Below are 16,633 nucleotides of genomic sequence, written 5' to 3'. Positions count from 1 at the left end.
CGTGGGTTGTCAATGGCTGCTGTGCATGTTGTGAATGACAAAAATGTAGGTTGTGATTAGCTGATGTGTAGGTTGTGACTGTATGGTGTGCATGTTGTCATTTGGTTTAGCGTGGGTTGTTAGTGGATGCTACTCAGGTCAATGGCCTGTGTTGGTTTGTCACCTGGTTATGTATAGGTTGTAATTGCAGTCTGTTTGTGTTGTCATTCTGGTGAGTATGGGTTGTCACTGGATGCTGTACATGTTGTGAATGGCGTAAATGTATGTTGTGACAGGCTTATGTGTAGGTTGTGATTGGACAGTGTGTATGTTGTTATTTACTACTCTATGTCGTCGAGTTGGAGAAATGTACGCTGTGAACTGGTTATGTATATGTTGTGAGTGGATGGTGTGGAGGTTGTTATTGACCTGTGTGCAGGTTGTCATTGGGCTGTGTTGGTTTGTCACCTGGTTATGTATAGGTTGTAATTGCAGTCTGTTGGTGTTGTCATTCTGTTGAGTATGGGTTGTCACTGGATGTTGTACATGTTGTGAATGGCGCAAATGTATGTTGTGACAGGGTTATGTATAGGTTGTGATTGGTCACTGTGTATGTTGTTATTTACTACTCTATGTCGTCAGTTGGAGAAATGTACGCTGTGAACTGGTTATGGATATGTTGTGACTGGCTGGTGTGGAGGTTGTTATTTTCCTGTGTTCAGGTTGTCATTAGGATGTGTTGGTTTGTCACCTGGTTATGTATAGGTTGTAATTGCAGTCTGTTGGTGTTGTCATTCTGTTGAGTATGGGTTGTCACTGGATGCTGTACATGTTATGAATGGCGCAAATGTATGTTGTGACAAGGTTATGTGTAGGTTGTGATTGGTCACTGTGTATGTTGTTATTTACTACTCTATGTCGTCAGTTGGAGAAATGTACGCTGTGAACTGGTTATGGATATGTTGTGACTGGCTGGTGTGGAGGTTGTTATTTTCCTGTGTTCAGGTTGTCATTAGGATGTGTTGGTTTGTCACCTGGTTATGTATAGGTTGTAATTGCAATCTGTTGGTGTTGTCATTCTGTTGAGTATGGGTTGTCACTGGATGCTGTACATGTTGTGAATGGCGCAAATGTATGTTGTGACAGGCTTATGTGTAGGTTGTGATTGGTCACTGTGTATGTTGTTATTGGGCAGTGTGTATGTGATTGGTCACTGTGTATGTTGTTATTGGGCAGTGTGTAGGTTGTGATTTTCCGCTGTTTATGTTGTCAGTGGCCTGTTTGGATGATGTTGTTGTATATCTAAGTTATCATTAACTTCACATGCAGATTTATTGCCTACAACACTTTCCTCTCAGAAAAGAAAAGGCAGCAAAAAATGAAAATGCCATTACTTATTGGGATGAGGAAAAAGTGAAGGCAAGAGTGAAATCAGAAAAGAATAGCGACAGAGGCATACTGCATGGCGTTCCGAGTGTCGGTGGGGCTTCAACAAGTGCATCCAACACAGGAATAAAGCTAACCCACCCTGTAAGTAAATCATGTGAAGCTTATTTTGGTGCTGTGTAGAATTTGGAGTAATGATAACTTTCATTACTGTTGTTTTGCAGGAAATCAAGAGAACGTATGAAAGGTTGATGACCATGGTTGAAGGGTTGGTGTCGACAATTGGAGAAGAGTTGGTTTCCCTGCAGTTGAGGTTGACGGATGAGATTGACAAGGAAGATGTGGTGGAAGCAGTAAGTAGCGAAGATGACAAAGAGAAGGCAACTGAAGATGAAGAAATCGGTGAAGAAGGTAAAGGAAGCCCAAAAGATTCAATTCTGTCACAAGAGGAACAACAGAGTGAACCAGAAGGAGATGATAAAGAAGAGGGCAAAAGTGCTTCGCGTGAAGAAGAGAGTCAATCTCAACCTGAGGAGAAAGGAGAAGGGAGTCACTCTGGATCAGAGGATGATGGAGAAGAAAAAACACAAGACAAGTCTAGTGATACAACAGCAGAAGAGGATAAGGGTGTAGGCGATGAAATGGAGGAAAAGGATGAAATGGACCAGCAAGCACAAGGGCAAATGGATGTAAGAAGATCAACACGGGTGAGAAGCCGTGCAATCAAATCTCCCTGGTTAGAGGAGGTGAAAAAAGGCCGTGGCAAGAGAAAAGCTGACGAGAAAGAGGAATTATTCCAGATGTGCACGAGAAGATGTGATCAAGATGAAGGTGCCAAGTAAGTGTTGGGACTGATTGTAATTGGGACAACTGATTGACAACAATTTTACACATACAACCCTTGTGCTCATTGTTCCTTTTGCTGCAGGTACATTGTAGAGATGTATGGGTACTTCTTGACACGTGCCGAGCTTTGCTGCCTACAAGACAGGAAATGGATGAACGACAGGGTAAGACAGTTGTTTATATAGATAGAGAACTGCGAATGTCATTATGATCATGACTAACTGTTTGTATGTGTGATATAGTTCATGTCTATGGTGGTGAGAACCTTGGTGGGAGATGAAAAAGAGAACCACGGTCGTGTCAATAGGCACATTTTTTCACCAGAGTTAATGCAAACAATGGCCGCTAATCCTCTTAGGTGGAGCCTGGAAAAACATGAACATGAAATCTTACCGGAGCACATAGGATATAACATTGGAGACTGTGACTTCATATTTGGCCCCACCCTTTTCAATTACCATTGGTTCTGTTACGTGATGGATGTAAGAACCATGCGTTTCTATGCCCTTGACTCGTTGGTGGACAATTTGACGATGTTGAGATTACAAAGAGAGGAAGAAGAAGCAATGAAAACAGGGAAGAAACCACAAAGGAAGCAAGGGAAGAAGAGAGGACAGATAGATCCTAAGCAATTCATGGCGAGAGGGATTGTATGCACAACTTTACATTCATTCTATAACTTGTTAATGCGTTATGGTTGCTTGTCTGCTTAACTGTCCTGGTTGTTAATGCCTGCTGATTACTTGTCATTGGCTACAGCGAAGGTTGTTAATGCTTCCTGATAACTTGTCATTCACAACTGTCAAACTTGTTTCTTCTGTTTGTCCCTTTTTTGCAGAGAGATTGTTTCTGCCAAGTGCTTCGTGTGCTGAAGCCATCACTGTTTGCGGAGGAGGACAAGATTGACGAGGAAGTCACATGGGCAAAAGTTCATGTGCAATCTGACACGTGAGTTATTTTTCAGCACAACAAGTACTTGTGTCTCAACTTTTGGGAGCTAATGTTCATTCACTAAAGTACTTGTTTTTCCTTTGTAGGGACTCTTGTGGGGTGCATGTGTTGAGCTGGTTACAAACATGGGACGGCACTGAGTATGGTGATGACGGCTACACAATGCCTAAGTACTCCCCTGAAGAAATCCATGACTTGAAGGTTGGATGCTTGTGGTGGCTCGTGACTCATCGGAACAACCTGCATGGCGATGAAGTGCTGTCTTTGCTGCGAGGAAACCCCCAAAGCAAGAGGAAGAAATAAATGACAAGCATATATTGTATTTACATTTATTTATTTGACAGCATAGTGACATCTGAACGTCAAGTTCACATTTTATTCTTTTCTTTGAGCATGTATGAATCCTGGATGTTAAGATATGTTAATGTGTTTTGATATCCTTTACTGGTTATCAAGTTTTTGTAAAGGCATTCATGTGTTTTCATCATGGCCACAAATGCAGACTGAATAAGACTGGATAAACAAATGGTAACCACGGTGACATGATAGGCATATATCAGAGTCCTCTCTGCCACATCTGTTTACAACCTCAACAGGGGTTGTTCACAACCTCAAAAGGGATTGTTGACAACCCGAACAGAATTGGTTAACAACTCACTCGGGGTATAACACAGCTGTTAACTTAATTATATTATGAGCACATATAACGACCTTAATAGCAAAAATTGAGAGCATTTTAAAGTCATTAACAGCTTTAAAAGAACCAAATCATATTACAGCAGATTTTTATTCCAGCAATTCATTTACAACCTCAACAGGGATTGTTGACAACCCGAATAGAATTGGTTAACAACCTTCGCATTGCCCCTGACAACTGACGCTGGGGATACCACAACCTCCATATGAGATCTAATTCTAACCAAATCATATCATATTATGACTTTAACACAGCTCGAATGTCTTAAGAAATCACTGAACACTGGAAGTAGGAGAAATTGTCACTTTATATCAGTAACATAATTGAGACTGCTAATGACAACCTGCATGGCGTCTGATAACAAGTCCATTACAACCTATTCACCAGTACATCAAAAATACAGAAATGATGTTATATCAGATTACAACCAGGTGTCATTTACCATTTGATATATATATATGTACAACATAACTACACCAAATTTACAACCTATTCAAAAAAGCATACGTGTTGCATGTGTGGATAATGACGGACAACTTGAGGTGTTGGTTATGACATTTACAAAAAAAATGCTGTCACAAGCATTCACAAAACGAAATATCAGCAAGCCACCAGCAAAGCTCAACTTGGATTGGGGTTCTGGCAAGTCTTCACAGTGTGGCCTGGCTCATGGCATCTTCCACAGTGGTAAAGTTTTTTACTTTGAAATTGAGATTCAATCCTTCTTTTCTTTGGCCTCCCTGAGGGTCTTTTAGTGATTGGTGGCTGTAAAAATGTTCCCGTCATCATCTGCATAACGGTGAGAGCTTCGGGACGAGGACAATCATGTGTCGCAATTGGCCTCATACTACTTGCATATATCTTCTCTTGGGCTGACAGCTTATAGCAATCATCTACAAATTCATAAACACTACCATGAAGTAGCTTTATCGCTGCACAGGCATGAGCACAAGGTACTCCGCTCATTTGCCATGCTAAACAAGTGCATTTCTGAGCTGTGAGATCAACAGTGACACAAATTATTCCAGTAGGAGATGTAGTATCAACTTGAACTCGGTTATCTCCATAATATACAGTATGCATATTCTCCGCTCTTGCTACTTTTTCTTGCAACTTGGACTCAATATTTGGCCCAACGCCATTTGTCCAATTTTCCATTGCCATTTTGCTTGCAACCATCTTCTTGGCTAATTTCTCCATATGCTCATGTATGAGAACTGACACATTGTGCTTCCTCTCCTTCAAAATCCAGGCATTAAACGACTCCGCAACATTAGTGGTGATGTTATCCCATCGCTTAAACGGGAATTTGCTTAAAGCCCACCGATCTACATCTCCTTGAGTGTCAACCCAATCAGCCAATTGTGGACAGAATGATCTAAGTTTCCCCATTGCAGCAACATATTCATCCTCAATCCTTGCATAGGCGATTCCATCCAGCATTTTCAATGCAACGTCCTTTGAAGTACCTGAAACTCGTCCCCTGCCTCGGTTAATTTTTAAATAATGTGCACTAAAATTTTCTTTCACATGCCTATAACAAAAAGCATGTCTCTCGCCACCAAATATTGTTCGCACAGCACCTATAATGGCATTATTCCGATCTGAAACTATCGTTGTCTCCACTGATCTTGTGATGTCTTTGATGTTCTGGAGAAACCAAGCCCAATCATCATATGTCTCCCCACTAACTATAGCATATGCTAATGGAAATAGTTCATTGTCTGCATCATATGCATTAGCTGAAATCAATGTCCCCCTGTAAGGACCACTTAGATGACAGCCGTCTATATAAAGTATATGTCGACACCCTTCTAAAAATCCATTAATTGAGCATCCATAAGCAATGAACACCCTCTGAAATCTGTTACTATCCAACCCTTCCCATCGAGCACTTGTGTTTGGATCAGTTTCAATGAGCCTTTCACAAATCCAGGGAATCGCCATGTATGAATCCTGTGCACGACCATGTATTTCCCTCAACGCTCTTTCTCTACCCCTGTATGCTTGACTATAATTCAGTCGCACCCCATATTCTCTATACAGATCTCTTCTAAGTTCATTAGCATTCTTGTCTATATTACACCTGAAAGAATCTATCATGATTGATGATGTTAAGTTTGACCCTCTAGAGTGAGATACAACCAAGCTGTCCTGTGCATAATGCACATGCTCACTTCTTAAGGTTCTAATTATTAACAACTCAGAATCTTGTCTTTGTCCCATTGAGTATGCACCCATATACCACGGGCATCCCTCCGCCATACACTTCACAATGATCTTTTGTTGATTGTTCTTCACAAACTTGTATGAAAACTTCACAGCAATACTGTACCTATACAGTGCTTGCCTAAGAGCCACTGCATTAGGAAAAATCTGTCCTTCTCCGATAAGCAAACCCTTCCACTTTATTGAATTCATTTCCGGAATTGGGGTTGGCATCATTTCTGAACCACATGGCAACAATAGTGGGTCTTCACTAACCACATTAGGTGGAGACATGGACAATGTATCTGAACCTCCGAATAAGTCTTCCATCCTACATAACAGAACAGGTCAAGGGGTCGTTAATGACAACCTTCGATCACTATAATAACAACTTATGCACAACAGTTGACAATAGCTAATATTACTTCAAAATTTAAATAACACAACTTACACATGTTGCTCTTCTATTACAACATCCCTTGTTAGTTGTGAATTTTGATCTCCATTTTCTCCTATATATACATGACCACTGTCGCCATTGAAGTTAATCAAATGTTCTACTCCTTCATCATCTACAAGGTCCACAAATGTACACTCATCAAAGGTTACTGTGAATTTCATAACCATTCCATTACTTTCTTTTCCCACAATTGATGCCACCATTGTTCTAAATTCTCCATATGATGTCCCTTCCTTTATCATTCTTGTTCTCACACCACCTCCAACATACTGCGTTTCACCTTCTACACCATTAAAAATTGTCCTCCTATATGGAGGTAGCAAAACAATTGCTTTGCACTGGAAGTTGCCATCCTGGATATCAACCTGCCACAATCACTTGTTAATAACAACTCATACAGTTATGTTAACAACCTTCGATGTACCCATTAACAACACATTTAACCATCGCATTTAAGGGGTTACAATAATAAATATCTGTGATTTTCCACTCATTTCCATCAGCAACACAGCATCATTGCCCGAAAAACAGAGCATCATTCACCGAAAAACAGAGCATTGCTTTCTAACCATAGCCACACATAGTAAAACCACACCTAACATGATTAAAACCACATATGACTAAAATGAGCCTCCCTTTATATTTCTAGAGAGTTGAATCACATGCTTAATACCAATGTATAAACACCCAATCAACTTTTCAGACCAGCATACTAAAATGAGCCTCCCTTTATATTTCTAGAGAGCTGAATCACATGCTTAATACCAATGTATAAACACCCAATCAACTTTTCAGACCAGCATTAAAGCTGCGACTGGTTGTTAATAACAAGTCATACAGTTATGTTAACAACCTTCGATGTACCCATTAACAACACATTTAACCATCGCATTTGAGGGGTTACAATAATAAATATCTGTTATTTTCCACTCATCTTCATCAGCAACACAGCATCAGTGACCGAAAAACAGAGCCTCATTCACCGAAAAACAAAGCATTGCTTTCTAACCCTAGCCACACATAGTAAAACCACACCTAACATGATTAAAACCACATATGACTAAAATGAGCCTCCCTTAATATTTCTAGTGAGTTGAATCACATCTTTAATACCCACATATCAACACACAATCAACTTTTCAGACCAACATTAAACTTGACACTAGTTGTGTACAGAAGAAGAGAAATGTTGTTAATGATGAGACGTACCAAGAAGATGAAGAAATAATGTCGCTTGCCTGCGATGGAGTACCAGCGCATAACTCCCTTCTTTCTTTCAAAAGCTTCTCTTCCTTGTGCATGCATAACAAACAACCGCACTAAATGAAGCCAATCAGCGTCTCTCCCTCTTTTCTTTCCTTTATCAATGACTGAGGGCAAGTACGTAATATCACAACTCAAATTATTTACCCAGAGGTCCCTGGGGACTTATGAGGAATTTGGGGATTTCATGGGACCTTCTGGTAGTAAATTGTCTTCTGTGGGACTCTACAGTAATTTTCCCTAGAAAAATTTAAAATTTAAAAATCATTAAATTCGGATTACTATTATATAACCCTAACCAAGGCCAAATTTTGAAAAATCATAACTAATTATAAAAAAATCAAAATAAGATAATTCCAAGCTCTATTTAAAGCTCGTAATATGGCCCTCAAAGAAAAAATACTCACTGGTATATAGCTTTTATCAATCAATCCTAGAATTAACGCAAAACGATACTATTCATATGATAAATTTTTTACTTTTTAGAATTTATGCCTAACTTTGGATCAACATAACTTTTTGTACAAAAATCCAAATTTGATGAAATATCACTTGTTTTAAAGCTAAAAAAAATCTATACATCTACCAAGTTTCAGCCAAAATCTCAATCATTTGTCTAGAATCACATTGGTGTGAAAATGGGGCATTATTAGGATTATTTTATCCCCTTGTTATGCTTTTTCTTAACTTTTCTCCTCTTTTAACCCCATAGGACTATTTCTTGTACATATCATATGTTTAAACATGATTCCTTAATCAAATATTTATGTGCATAACATCTTGGTTCATCATTACAATAATCCAAAATAATTCACATATAATTACAATATATTCTTCCAAAAGGCATAAAAATGAATTTTCTCCCAAGACAATCTCCTTGCCTTTCTCCTTGCTTGGTCTAACCCCTAGTTGATGAATATTTGAACATAAAAGGATGAGATTTTATAGGAAATCTCAGTAGTAATGAATCACAAGTATCATGCTAGTCATGCTATGTAAAAATGTGACATGTTACCATGAAACTAAAATTATTATGCAACTTTTCATATGCTTTTCATTGCCATGGAAAGAGAGACACACATAATATCATTAAGCCATTCCACATTGCACATTACCAAGGCATATTATACATAGAAATTTATACACAATCACGTAGCTTGCTCAATCACATCATGGCAACATAGAACAAGTAACACATGTGCATTCAAACAAGTAAGATAGCAATCAAATTGTGAGTTCAATACTATCTCTTACTTAGATGTGTATTTCGGCCTCTTCAAGTTCTCAATGCTCCTCCTTGTTTTCTTGCACAATGCCTATCAATCCAAGTATAAACACATTCCATATTACCAATAATTCAAGGTATAGATACTATTACTCAATAACATACTCATATAAACCCTTTTTTCCTTGATTTGTAACATTATTATTTCCTCTTTGTTTCAATCAATCTCTTGGGCTATTCTACATAATTTTTCACATAGAATCCAAATATCAATTCATATTTAACAAAATCACACTCCTTCCCCTTTAACTCATGTTGGTCGAATAGTGTGTTTTAGCGATCCTTAGTTTTTATTTTTGATTCTAATGATTTTAAACACTTTTTCTTAGTGTTTCCCTACACCAAATCACCTTTTAAGCTCATTGGAATCATCAAATCACATTGAAACAATTTCTAACCTCAAGAACAAGAAATGGCTAAAAGGTTCTCTTAATAGCATAGCTTAGGATTTCTTCCAAAATTCAATCAAACACACCATTCCAAGCTCATATTCAAGGTTTCTATCCTTCCCCAATCCTTTCTCATATTAACCAAAATTTTGGCAGCATGGTAGCTTAAGATTTTGTCATGAAACTTTAGCCAAAACAACCCTTAAACCTAACCAAAATCAAGCTTAACGTACCTTAATAAAACCTTAATTGAAGCTTGATAATTTTTCATGGTGTTAGGTGCTATTTTGGTTGAGTTTTTAGTGTAGGAGAGTTTAACCTTGTTTTCTTTAATTTTAGCCAAAATATTGCTCCTGAGAGGGGGCATTTATAGAGCTCTTAAGCTGGCTAAATCCCTTCCTAAATGGCCTAAAATTCTGCCATCTCAAGGGATATGTGTCCCTCCTTACAACCCTTCAAGTTTAGATCATGCCAAGTGTCCCTTCTCTTGTTAGTTTTCTTAGTTTTCTTGGGTTTGAGCTCTTCTTACATGAGGTTCCATGGGCTGTACGAAATTTTTGTGTTTTCTTGGCCTAAAATGAGTCCAAAACTGGTTGGAAAGGAAAGGAAAATATGGCCCAATAAAAAATTATCAATTTCAAGTTAAAACTCTCTATATTAGTTACTATTTTCTTGGTAAAAAAAAAAAAAAATTAGTTACTATTTTCAAAAATAATTCTGGTCCTCCAAAAATTTATTTCTCTCCATTAAAAAAAATCTCTTTTGATATAAAAAGGTCTTATAAATTGTTTTGGAATTTATTTCCACCTCTATCCTCGTGTATTGAATTTTCTCTGAAATCGGGTCTTACTGATAAAGTTTCATCATAATTATCTAAAAATAATTTCCCTCACATCCAGAGGCTAAAGATAATTTTAAAATTCATAATAATATAATAAATAATTTTTTCATATTTTTTCCAAATTTATTGAGGCCCCAAAGTAGCTCAAATAATTAATTATAGTAAAAAATCCCTGTCCGATCATAAAATACTAATAAATTTTAGAAATTCTATAATAAATTATTTTCACTGATTTTTCACCTCTGGGACCTCATATACTATTCTAAATCCTCAATTCTCCATTTTTCCTATTTTTGGGAAATTTTTTAATTTTTTTAATACCCTCTTGTTGTCTCCTCTACTTATACCGGATATTATGAAAATATCAGTCTAGACCCTATCTGGATTTTATGTGATGCATGCCTTCGTTAGTCAATCCACTTTCCCTATTGGTCCTTAACTTAATTTTTTATTCCTATTATCAGGGTTAAAATTTATAGGATGTGGCATAAGACTTATTGATAAACTTAGAACCTATAAAAACAAAACTGATTTTAACTTGACAAAACCTGGAGGCACCTATCACATATCCATCGCCCAAGCCAAGCCGCTAGATCTGTGGATTTCCAAAACATTACCATTAAACTCACCATCCCAAAATTTCTTGTAACATCCTGACTTTTGGGCCTAGAAGTAACAAAATTAACTTGAATTGGACAGACTACTAGACCCCTTATGTCAGGAGTCCCAGAGTTTCCCTGGAAGGATAAAGAGATTCTCAGGGACTTAATCACAAAAGGAAAGTTTTCTAGGACTGAGACAAGAGAAAGTTAGAGACTCTAGTGAAGTCTCAAGGCCCAAGAATGAGAAATAGAAATGAATGTAGACCAACAGTTATATTGGAGCCCCCAATGAGATGAATTATGAGACTAAGCCAACCTAGGAGCAAAATCGTAATTTTTGCAAAGTTTCGGGCCAGTAAGGACCAAAAATGAAAATTATGCCCAAAACTCTCAAAAATTCCCTAAATATGGAAAGATGCAAACAAGAGGTTTTTGAGGCCCATATGATGTTTTGGGAGTGAGAATGACCCAAAATAAATTTTGGCGAAAATTCCCAAAAATAATTATTTTTGGAAAAATAGGAAAAATAAAGGGGAATTAAAGTGATATAATTATTTTAATTACCTAAGGACTCCAATAATTCAAGAAAAAAATGGGTAAGTTCCTTGGGAATATATATGAATTTATAAAATTTTTTCCAAGCATTGGAAATGAAGGAAATAATTTATGGGGAATTTACTTTCGAATTCCTATCAATAAAGACCCGATTTCAGAGAAAATATGAAATAAATACCTAAAGGTCTTGAAAAATTCCCAAAACTTCCAGATAACACTTTTGGAATAAATAGGGATTTATCATAAAAATAAATAGAATTTTTGAAGCCCTTAGGTATTTTTCCTAATAGGGGGCAAGAAATCGGGTATTATGTAACCAAATGATTTTTTAAAGTACCCTAACCAATTCCATTACTTCCTAATCAGTTTTTACCATTTAGTTAGCATCCAGCAAGGTCCAAATTCATGCTCATCATGACCAGAACAGCTGGCTTATGTGCTGGGCAAATTTTCAACCATTGATGAAAAATGACTTGGAAAGCAAGATGCAAGTGGATGGTTAGGATTTGCTGATAGCTTAACTTTAATTTTAGGCCATGTTTGGCACTTGAAAATTCTTCCCAAAGGGGGAAAAACCAGTAGAAATTGTTGCCTATAAATACCCCCATAATTCTCCCAAAATTCATGCAAAAATCTGGAAAAATATGGGAGGTTCTGCACAAATTTTTCTTAATTTGTGATTTTGTTCGGCCTTGACTGTTCTAAATGGTTAGGATTGGATTTTGATTGTTTTGAGCTTGGAAATGGATTCTACATGTAAAATTATGTGGGAATTGCATGTGAAAATAATTTTAGGAAGACTGGAATTGAAACTCAAAAATAGAGTTTAAGTACGTTCAAGAAAGAATCAAGTAGAGATAAGTTGATGACTTGATTCTAATAATTGTTTTGCATAATGTATTGATGTGTTTAGGACCTTGGAAAATCCATAAGGATGTTTAATGGTGTTGACCAAAAATCTATAGGGTTGAAAAGACAAGGGAATCAAAGGAAAAGCAAGAGGAAAGCTGTGTTACAAGATAGTGAAACTTACCTATATTGTGTGCTTGATATGTATGCTTGCATGGTATGCTTGTGATGCCATAATGTGACTAAGCCATAATGAAATGTTTGCAAAGTTAAGTGCAAACTTATGTTATATTGTGCCTTGGCAATATGTTATGAAAGCATGTGATGTTTGGCTTACTTTCTATGGCATCCATATGTTAATGTTATGATAACATGTCATGCATTTGCATTATGTCTTGCATGCTTATAGGTAATGTTTGCTACTGAGATTCTCTCAAATCTCACCCTCCCTTAACAACCCCTAATAGGTGCTACAAGCTTGAAGGAAAAGCCAAGACGTGGAAGTGCAAGATAAAGGGAAGAAGCCAAGCATGTCTTATGTTTCCATAACATGCTATGTTATGTAACTATTATGTTAGTTGATGTTATAATCATGTCATGTATATTTGATGATGTTTAAAATGTTTATGGTATGTAAGATGGCATGAGATTATGTATGGAAATAGTATATGCAATGACAACATAGGAAATGCAAGAAATGAATTTATTTGAAAATGTGAATTAAGTTAGGGAGTTAGAGAGTCCCTAAATAAGCCACAAACTGGTGCCAATGATGAGATAGAGCAAATGAATGAATTTTTCCATGAAATATGGTGAGTATTTAGAGCACATCTTGAGCTTTAAAACAAGTGGTAGGTCACATGAAATGGATGTGCATGCTAAGTGTTATGGCTGTTCAAAGTTGAGGCAAGACTTCTGGAAAACACTGTTTTGACCAAATAAACAGTAATCTTTGATGAATAAATTATATGAATTGGAAAGATCTAAGTCCATATTGTTATTTTTTTCTTATAGAGAATTGAAAGAGCTTTATGTGAAAATTGGAACCACTCCGTTTCAATTTTTCTAGAATTAGTTATGATTTTTCAAAGTTGACCCCTCAAATTTCGGAATGTGCAGTGAACCATGATCGTACAAGTCTAACTCTAAAACTTGATTTTCTAACCTTAAGGCCAACGAATGTGGTTCCGAATGCTTCCATATAATGCGTTAAAGTGTATAAAAGTAAGGTGTGATAGTTCTGCTTGCTAAAAGCATTCCAGATCGATATTCTCCCTTGCTTTCATCTTTCAAGAAGGATCCTAATTTTGCCAATTAGCTTTACCCTATATCTCCGCCACCACTTCATGATTTAATTGACTCCCTCAATCAAAACAATCCACATAGTTGAGTAGAGACACTACTGCAAAAAAGACATTTTATGGTGGTTAACATGAGCTTTTCATAGCGCTTTTGAGAGTGACATCTATGCCATCATTGTAACATATAGAGGATTTCACGACAGTTTAAGAACCACTATGGTGTGTGACTTTCACAGCAGTTATATGAATAATTGCTATGAAAAGTTTTTTTTAAAGTTTCCCTTTCATCCAACTAATTAGGATGGAATGGGAGAACAAAGCCCTAAGGGAAGGGATTTGAGAATCAATTGACCAATAACTTGCCACTAGTCAAAAGCATTATGATAGAGCAAAAGTGGGCCCTTCCCCCACCATAATAGCACCACTTAGCTTGGCTTTAAACCACCAGATCAAAGCCACTAAGATTTAATAAAGGTAAAATCAAATATTCATATTTGATAAATTTGTGAATTTCAAGCTGTCAAAATCTAATCTACAAAATAAGGAAAACAAAAATTAGATCTATTCAAGCATTTAAGTATCAAAGTATGTTTACGCGAAGAGAGAAACAAAAATTGGATCTACTTAAACTCAGAATAAATATCATATTTTTAATCAAAGAAAACAATCAAACAACAAAAACTGTGAAACTCACAAAAAGAATGGAGGAGAAAGGGCAAAAAAGTCACAAATAAGGATGAAGAAGATGACATGATGATAATAGTGACAACAACAGAAGAACTTGGAGATGATAGAAGTAAGGGATAAACACCAGTAAAGGTAAGAGGAGGGAGAAAATCAAGTAGGGATGGCAATGGAGGACTATGAGCTCACTATGAGCTCTAACTGTGAAAAGTTAAAAACTATCACATGATAGATAGGGTTTTAAAATTCCGATAAACTTTTCAAGACAATTTTTTAAAATACCATCGTAAAAAAAAAACCTTTTATAGTGATTTTTTAACGAGAATATTTTAGGGTCCTGAAAAGTAAAATTTACTTCTATGTAATTACAAAAACGCCATTGCTTTTTATTTTTTAGTGTTTTGCCTGATGACCACCATAAATTAGCATCGTAAAAGCTTTTTTAGTACTAATGAGAATGCACTCCCACTTGTTAGACTAAGAGGGAGAAGGTCCTAGCTATAATCACACCACAGAGACATGGACGAAAACTCCCACAAAAAGGAAAGAAACCCTCAAAAATGAGGTAAGGAAAGAAACACTAGTAGAGAAGCTTATGCGGCACTCAATAGTGTCGCCCACATATAATGATGTAAACATTAGTCACATTTGATGTTAAAGCAAACATAAATTAAAGCTTATAAAATAGACGACACTATATCTTAAATTTAAAGCTTATAAATAGTAGAAATAGGACTAGAGGTAGTACTTATTTTAAAAAAAAAATCAAATAGTTGTATTTTTTAAAATTTCCTAAAATTTATAACTACTTAATGGCTGTTTTAAATGTCAAATAGTGGATGCTAATATTTAACATTTTTTCTATTGTTCAAAATCATCGTACAGGCTTATGTTTGCTACTTGTTTTCAGGTCATTACAGTATACTCATGTAAAATTATGTAGTATAAACCCTTGAGCAATTTCATTTTTCATCAGATTCGACAGCTTTTGGCTGTCTACTGATATTTATCTTCGAATTCGACAACTTTAGTTAATTGTAGTCGTAGGAACCCTATTCAATCGTGCTCTGGAATCTTAAAACTTATTGATCTAGCAGAAACAGTGTGTCTTGCCAACAAATAATTGCTCAAAGCTACAACCATTTGTTTTTTGTCTTAGCTTGTCACTTCTCTGTTGGACCTTGACCCGTGAGAATCGCTGAATAAAAAGTCTCCATGTTGGGCTTTCATTCAAAATACAAATCTTGGCAGATCTTTCTGTATGGGCCGCCAAGCACGCAGAAAACCCTCATTTTTAGCTTCCTAGCGAGGGTCTTGCGCATATATTTTGCTAGCTCCAGAAGGAATGATTTCACTGAGGCAGACAACTACTATGATATGTGGGTCTTTGATGAGTTTCAGAGGAGGGGGAGGTACATCACCTCCGCTGCGGAAACGGGAACGGCCTACGCCAACACCCTATTAAAAGTACTCTTTGGGCAAGAATACCGGGTGGACTTCAAGTACGGTAGGCTTTTTGGAAAGCTTTCCACCGAAAGAAAGATTAGTAACCTTCCCAATCCTCTACGATTCCTAACAGGAGAGCTTGTCTCTCACTATGCGTAACAGTAACACATTGAATTGGACCGCTTCGCCCCCTGCTGAAGAATTGCTCTTCATTTAATAGTTATATGATATTCAAATATAAATTAGTGAATATAATGTTAATCTAGGAATGACGCCCTCTATATATTATTACAAATCCTGTAGATTAATTAAATCTTAAAGGGCTCTTAATGCACATGCCATGAGACCATATAGGAATTAAAACAGCTGATTTCTTTCTCTCTAAAATCAAGACTTTATAGAGATTGGATCCAATTGTTATAAGGATTGCCACGTACGTAATTATTTAATCTAATGTAATTTAATCCTTGCTTCAAATTAATGCAAATGTTATCTTTAATTCTCCCAGTAGATTAATTACATGGTAAACACTTATTTTAAACGCCACTTAGATGGTTTGTCTTAAACAAAGCATAACATGTAATATAATATGTATGATATCATTATGTTATCTTAAAATCATTATTCTAGCATCAAAAAAATTTAAAAATTAAATCGAAAGCTGGACCATTGATAAGATATCATTTGGACGGTCTAGAAGATGCATGCACCATCCCCGAACTTCTATTTAATCACCCTAGCTTCTTGCCTTTTCTCCAACTACAACCTTCTTTGGAACTTTGAAATTCCCTCTTCACCCCACCTCCCTCGTAGAATATATATATATATATATATAGAGAGAGAGAGAGAGAGAGAGCTAATATTGTAGGCTTCAACAATCAACGGAGAAAG

General features: G+C 36.5%; 2 protein-coding genes across 2 annotated transcripts; one reads left to right on the top strand and one right to left on the bottom strand.

Moving 5' to 3' along the window:
* Positions 1-2,583: 2,583 nt before the first annotated feature.
* On the top strand, positions 2,584-3,520 carry LOC114756801 (uncharacterized). The gene is made up of 3 exons (XM_028945745.1): positions 2,584-2,861; positions 3,050-3,159; positions 3,249-3,520. The coding sequence occupies exons 1-3, from the start codon at positions 2,688-2,690 to the stop codon at positions 3,463-3,465; spliced, it is 501 nt and encodes a 166-aa protein (XP_028801578.1). The 5' UTR covers positions 2,584-2,687; the 3' UTR covers positions 3,466-3,520.
* A 960-nt stretch (positions 3,521-4,480) lies between these two features.
* Positions 4,481-8,007, bottom strand: LOC114756798 (uncharacterized). Its single transcript, XM_028945740.1, has 3 exons — positions 7,737-8,007; positions 6,519-6,892; positions 4,481-6,398 (listed from the first exon to the last, which is right to left on the bottom strand). Exons 1-3 carry the CDS (start codon positions 7,830-7,832, stop codon positions 4,481-4,483), a joined length of 2,388 nt encoding a protein of 795 aa, XP_028801573.1. The 5' UTR covers positions 7,833-8,007.
* Between the last annotated feature and the right edge of the window lie 8,626 nt (positions 8,008-16,633).

Source organism: Neltuma alba, unplaced genomic scaffold (genome assembly GCF_004799145.2).
Source record: "Neltuma alba isolate B1F8T4 unplaced genomic scaffold, ASM479914v2 tig00010505_pilon, whole genome shotgun sequence".
Lineage (NCBI taxonomy): Eukaryota > Viridiplantae > Streptophyta > Magnoliopsida > Fabales > Fabaceae > Neltuma > Neltuma alba.
Note: the sequence above shows the minus strand (reverse complement) of the source record. Positions and strands in the feature narration are given on the sequence as shown.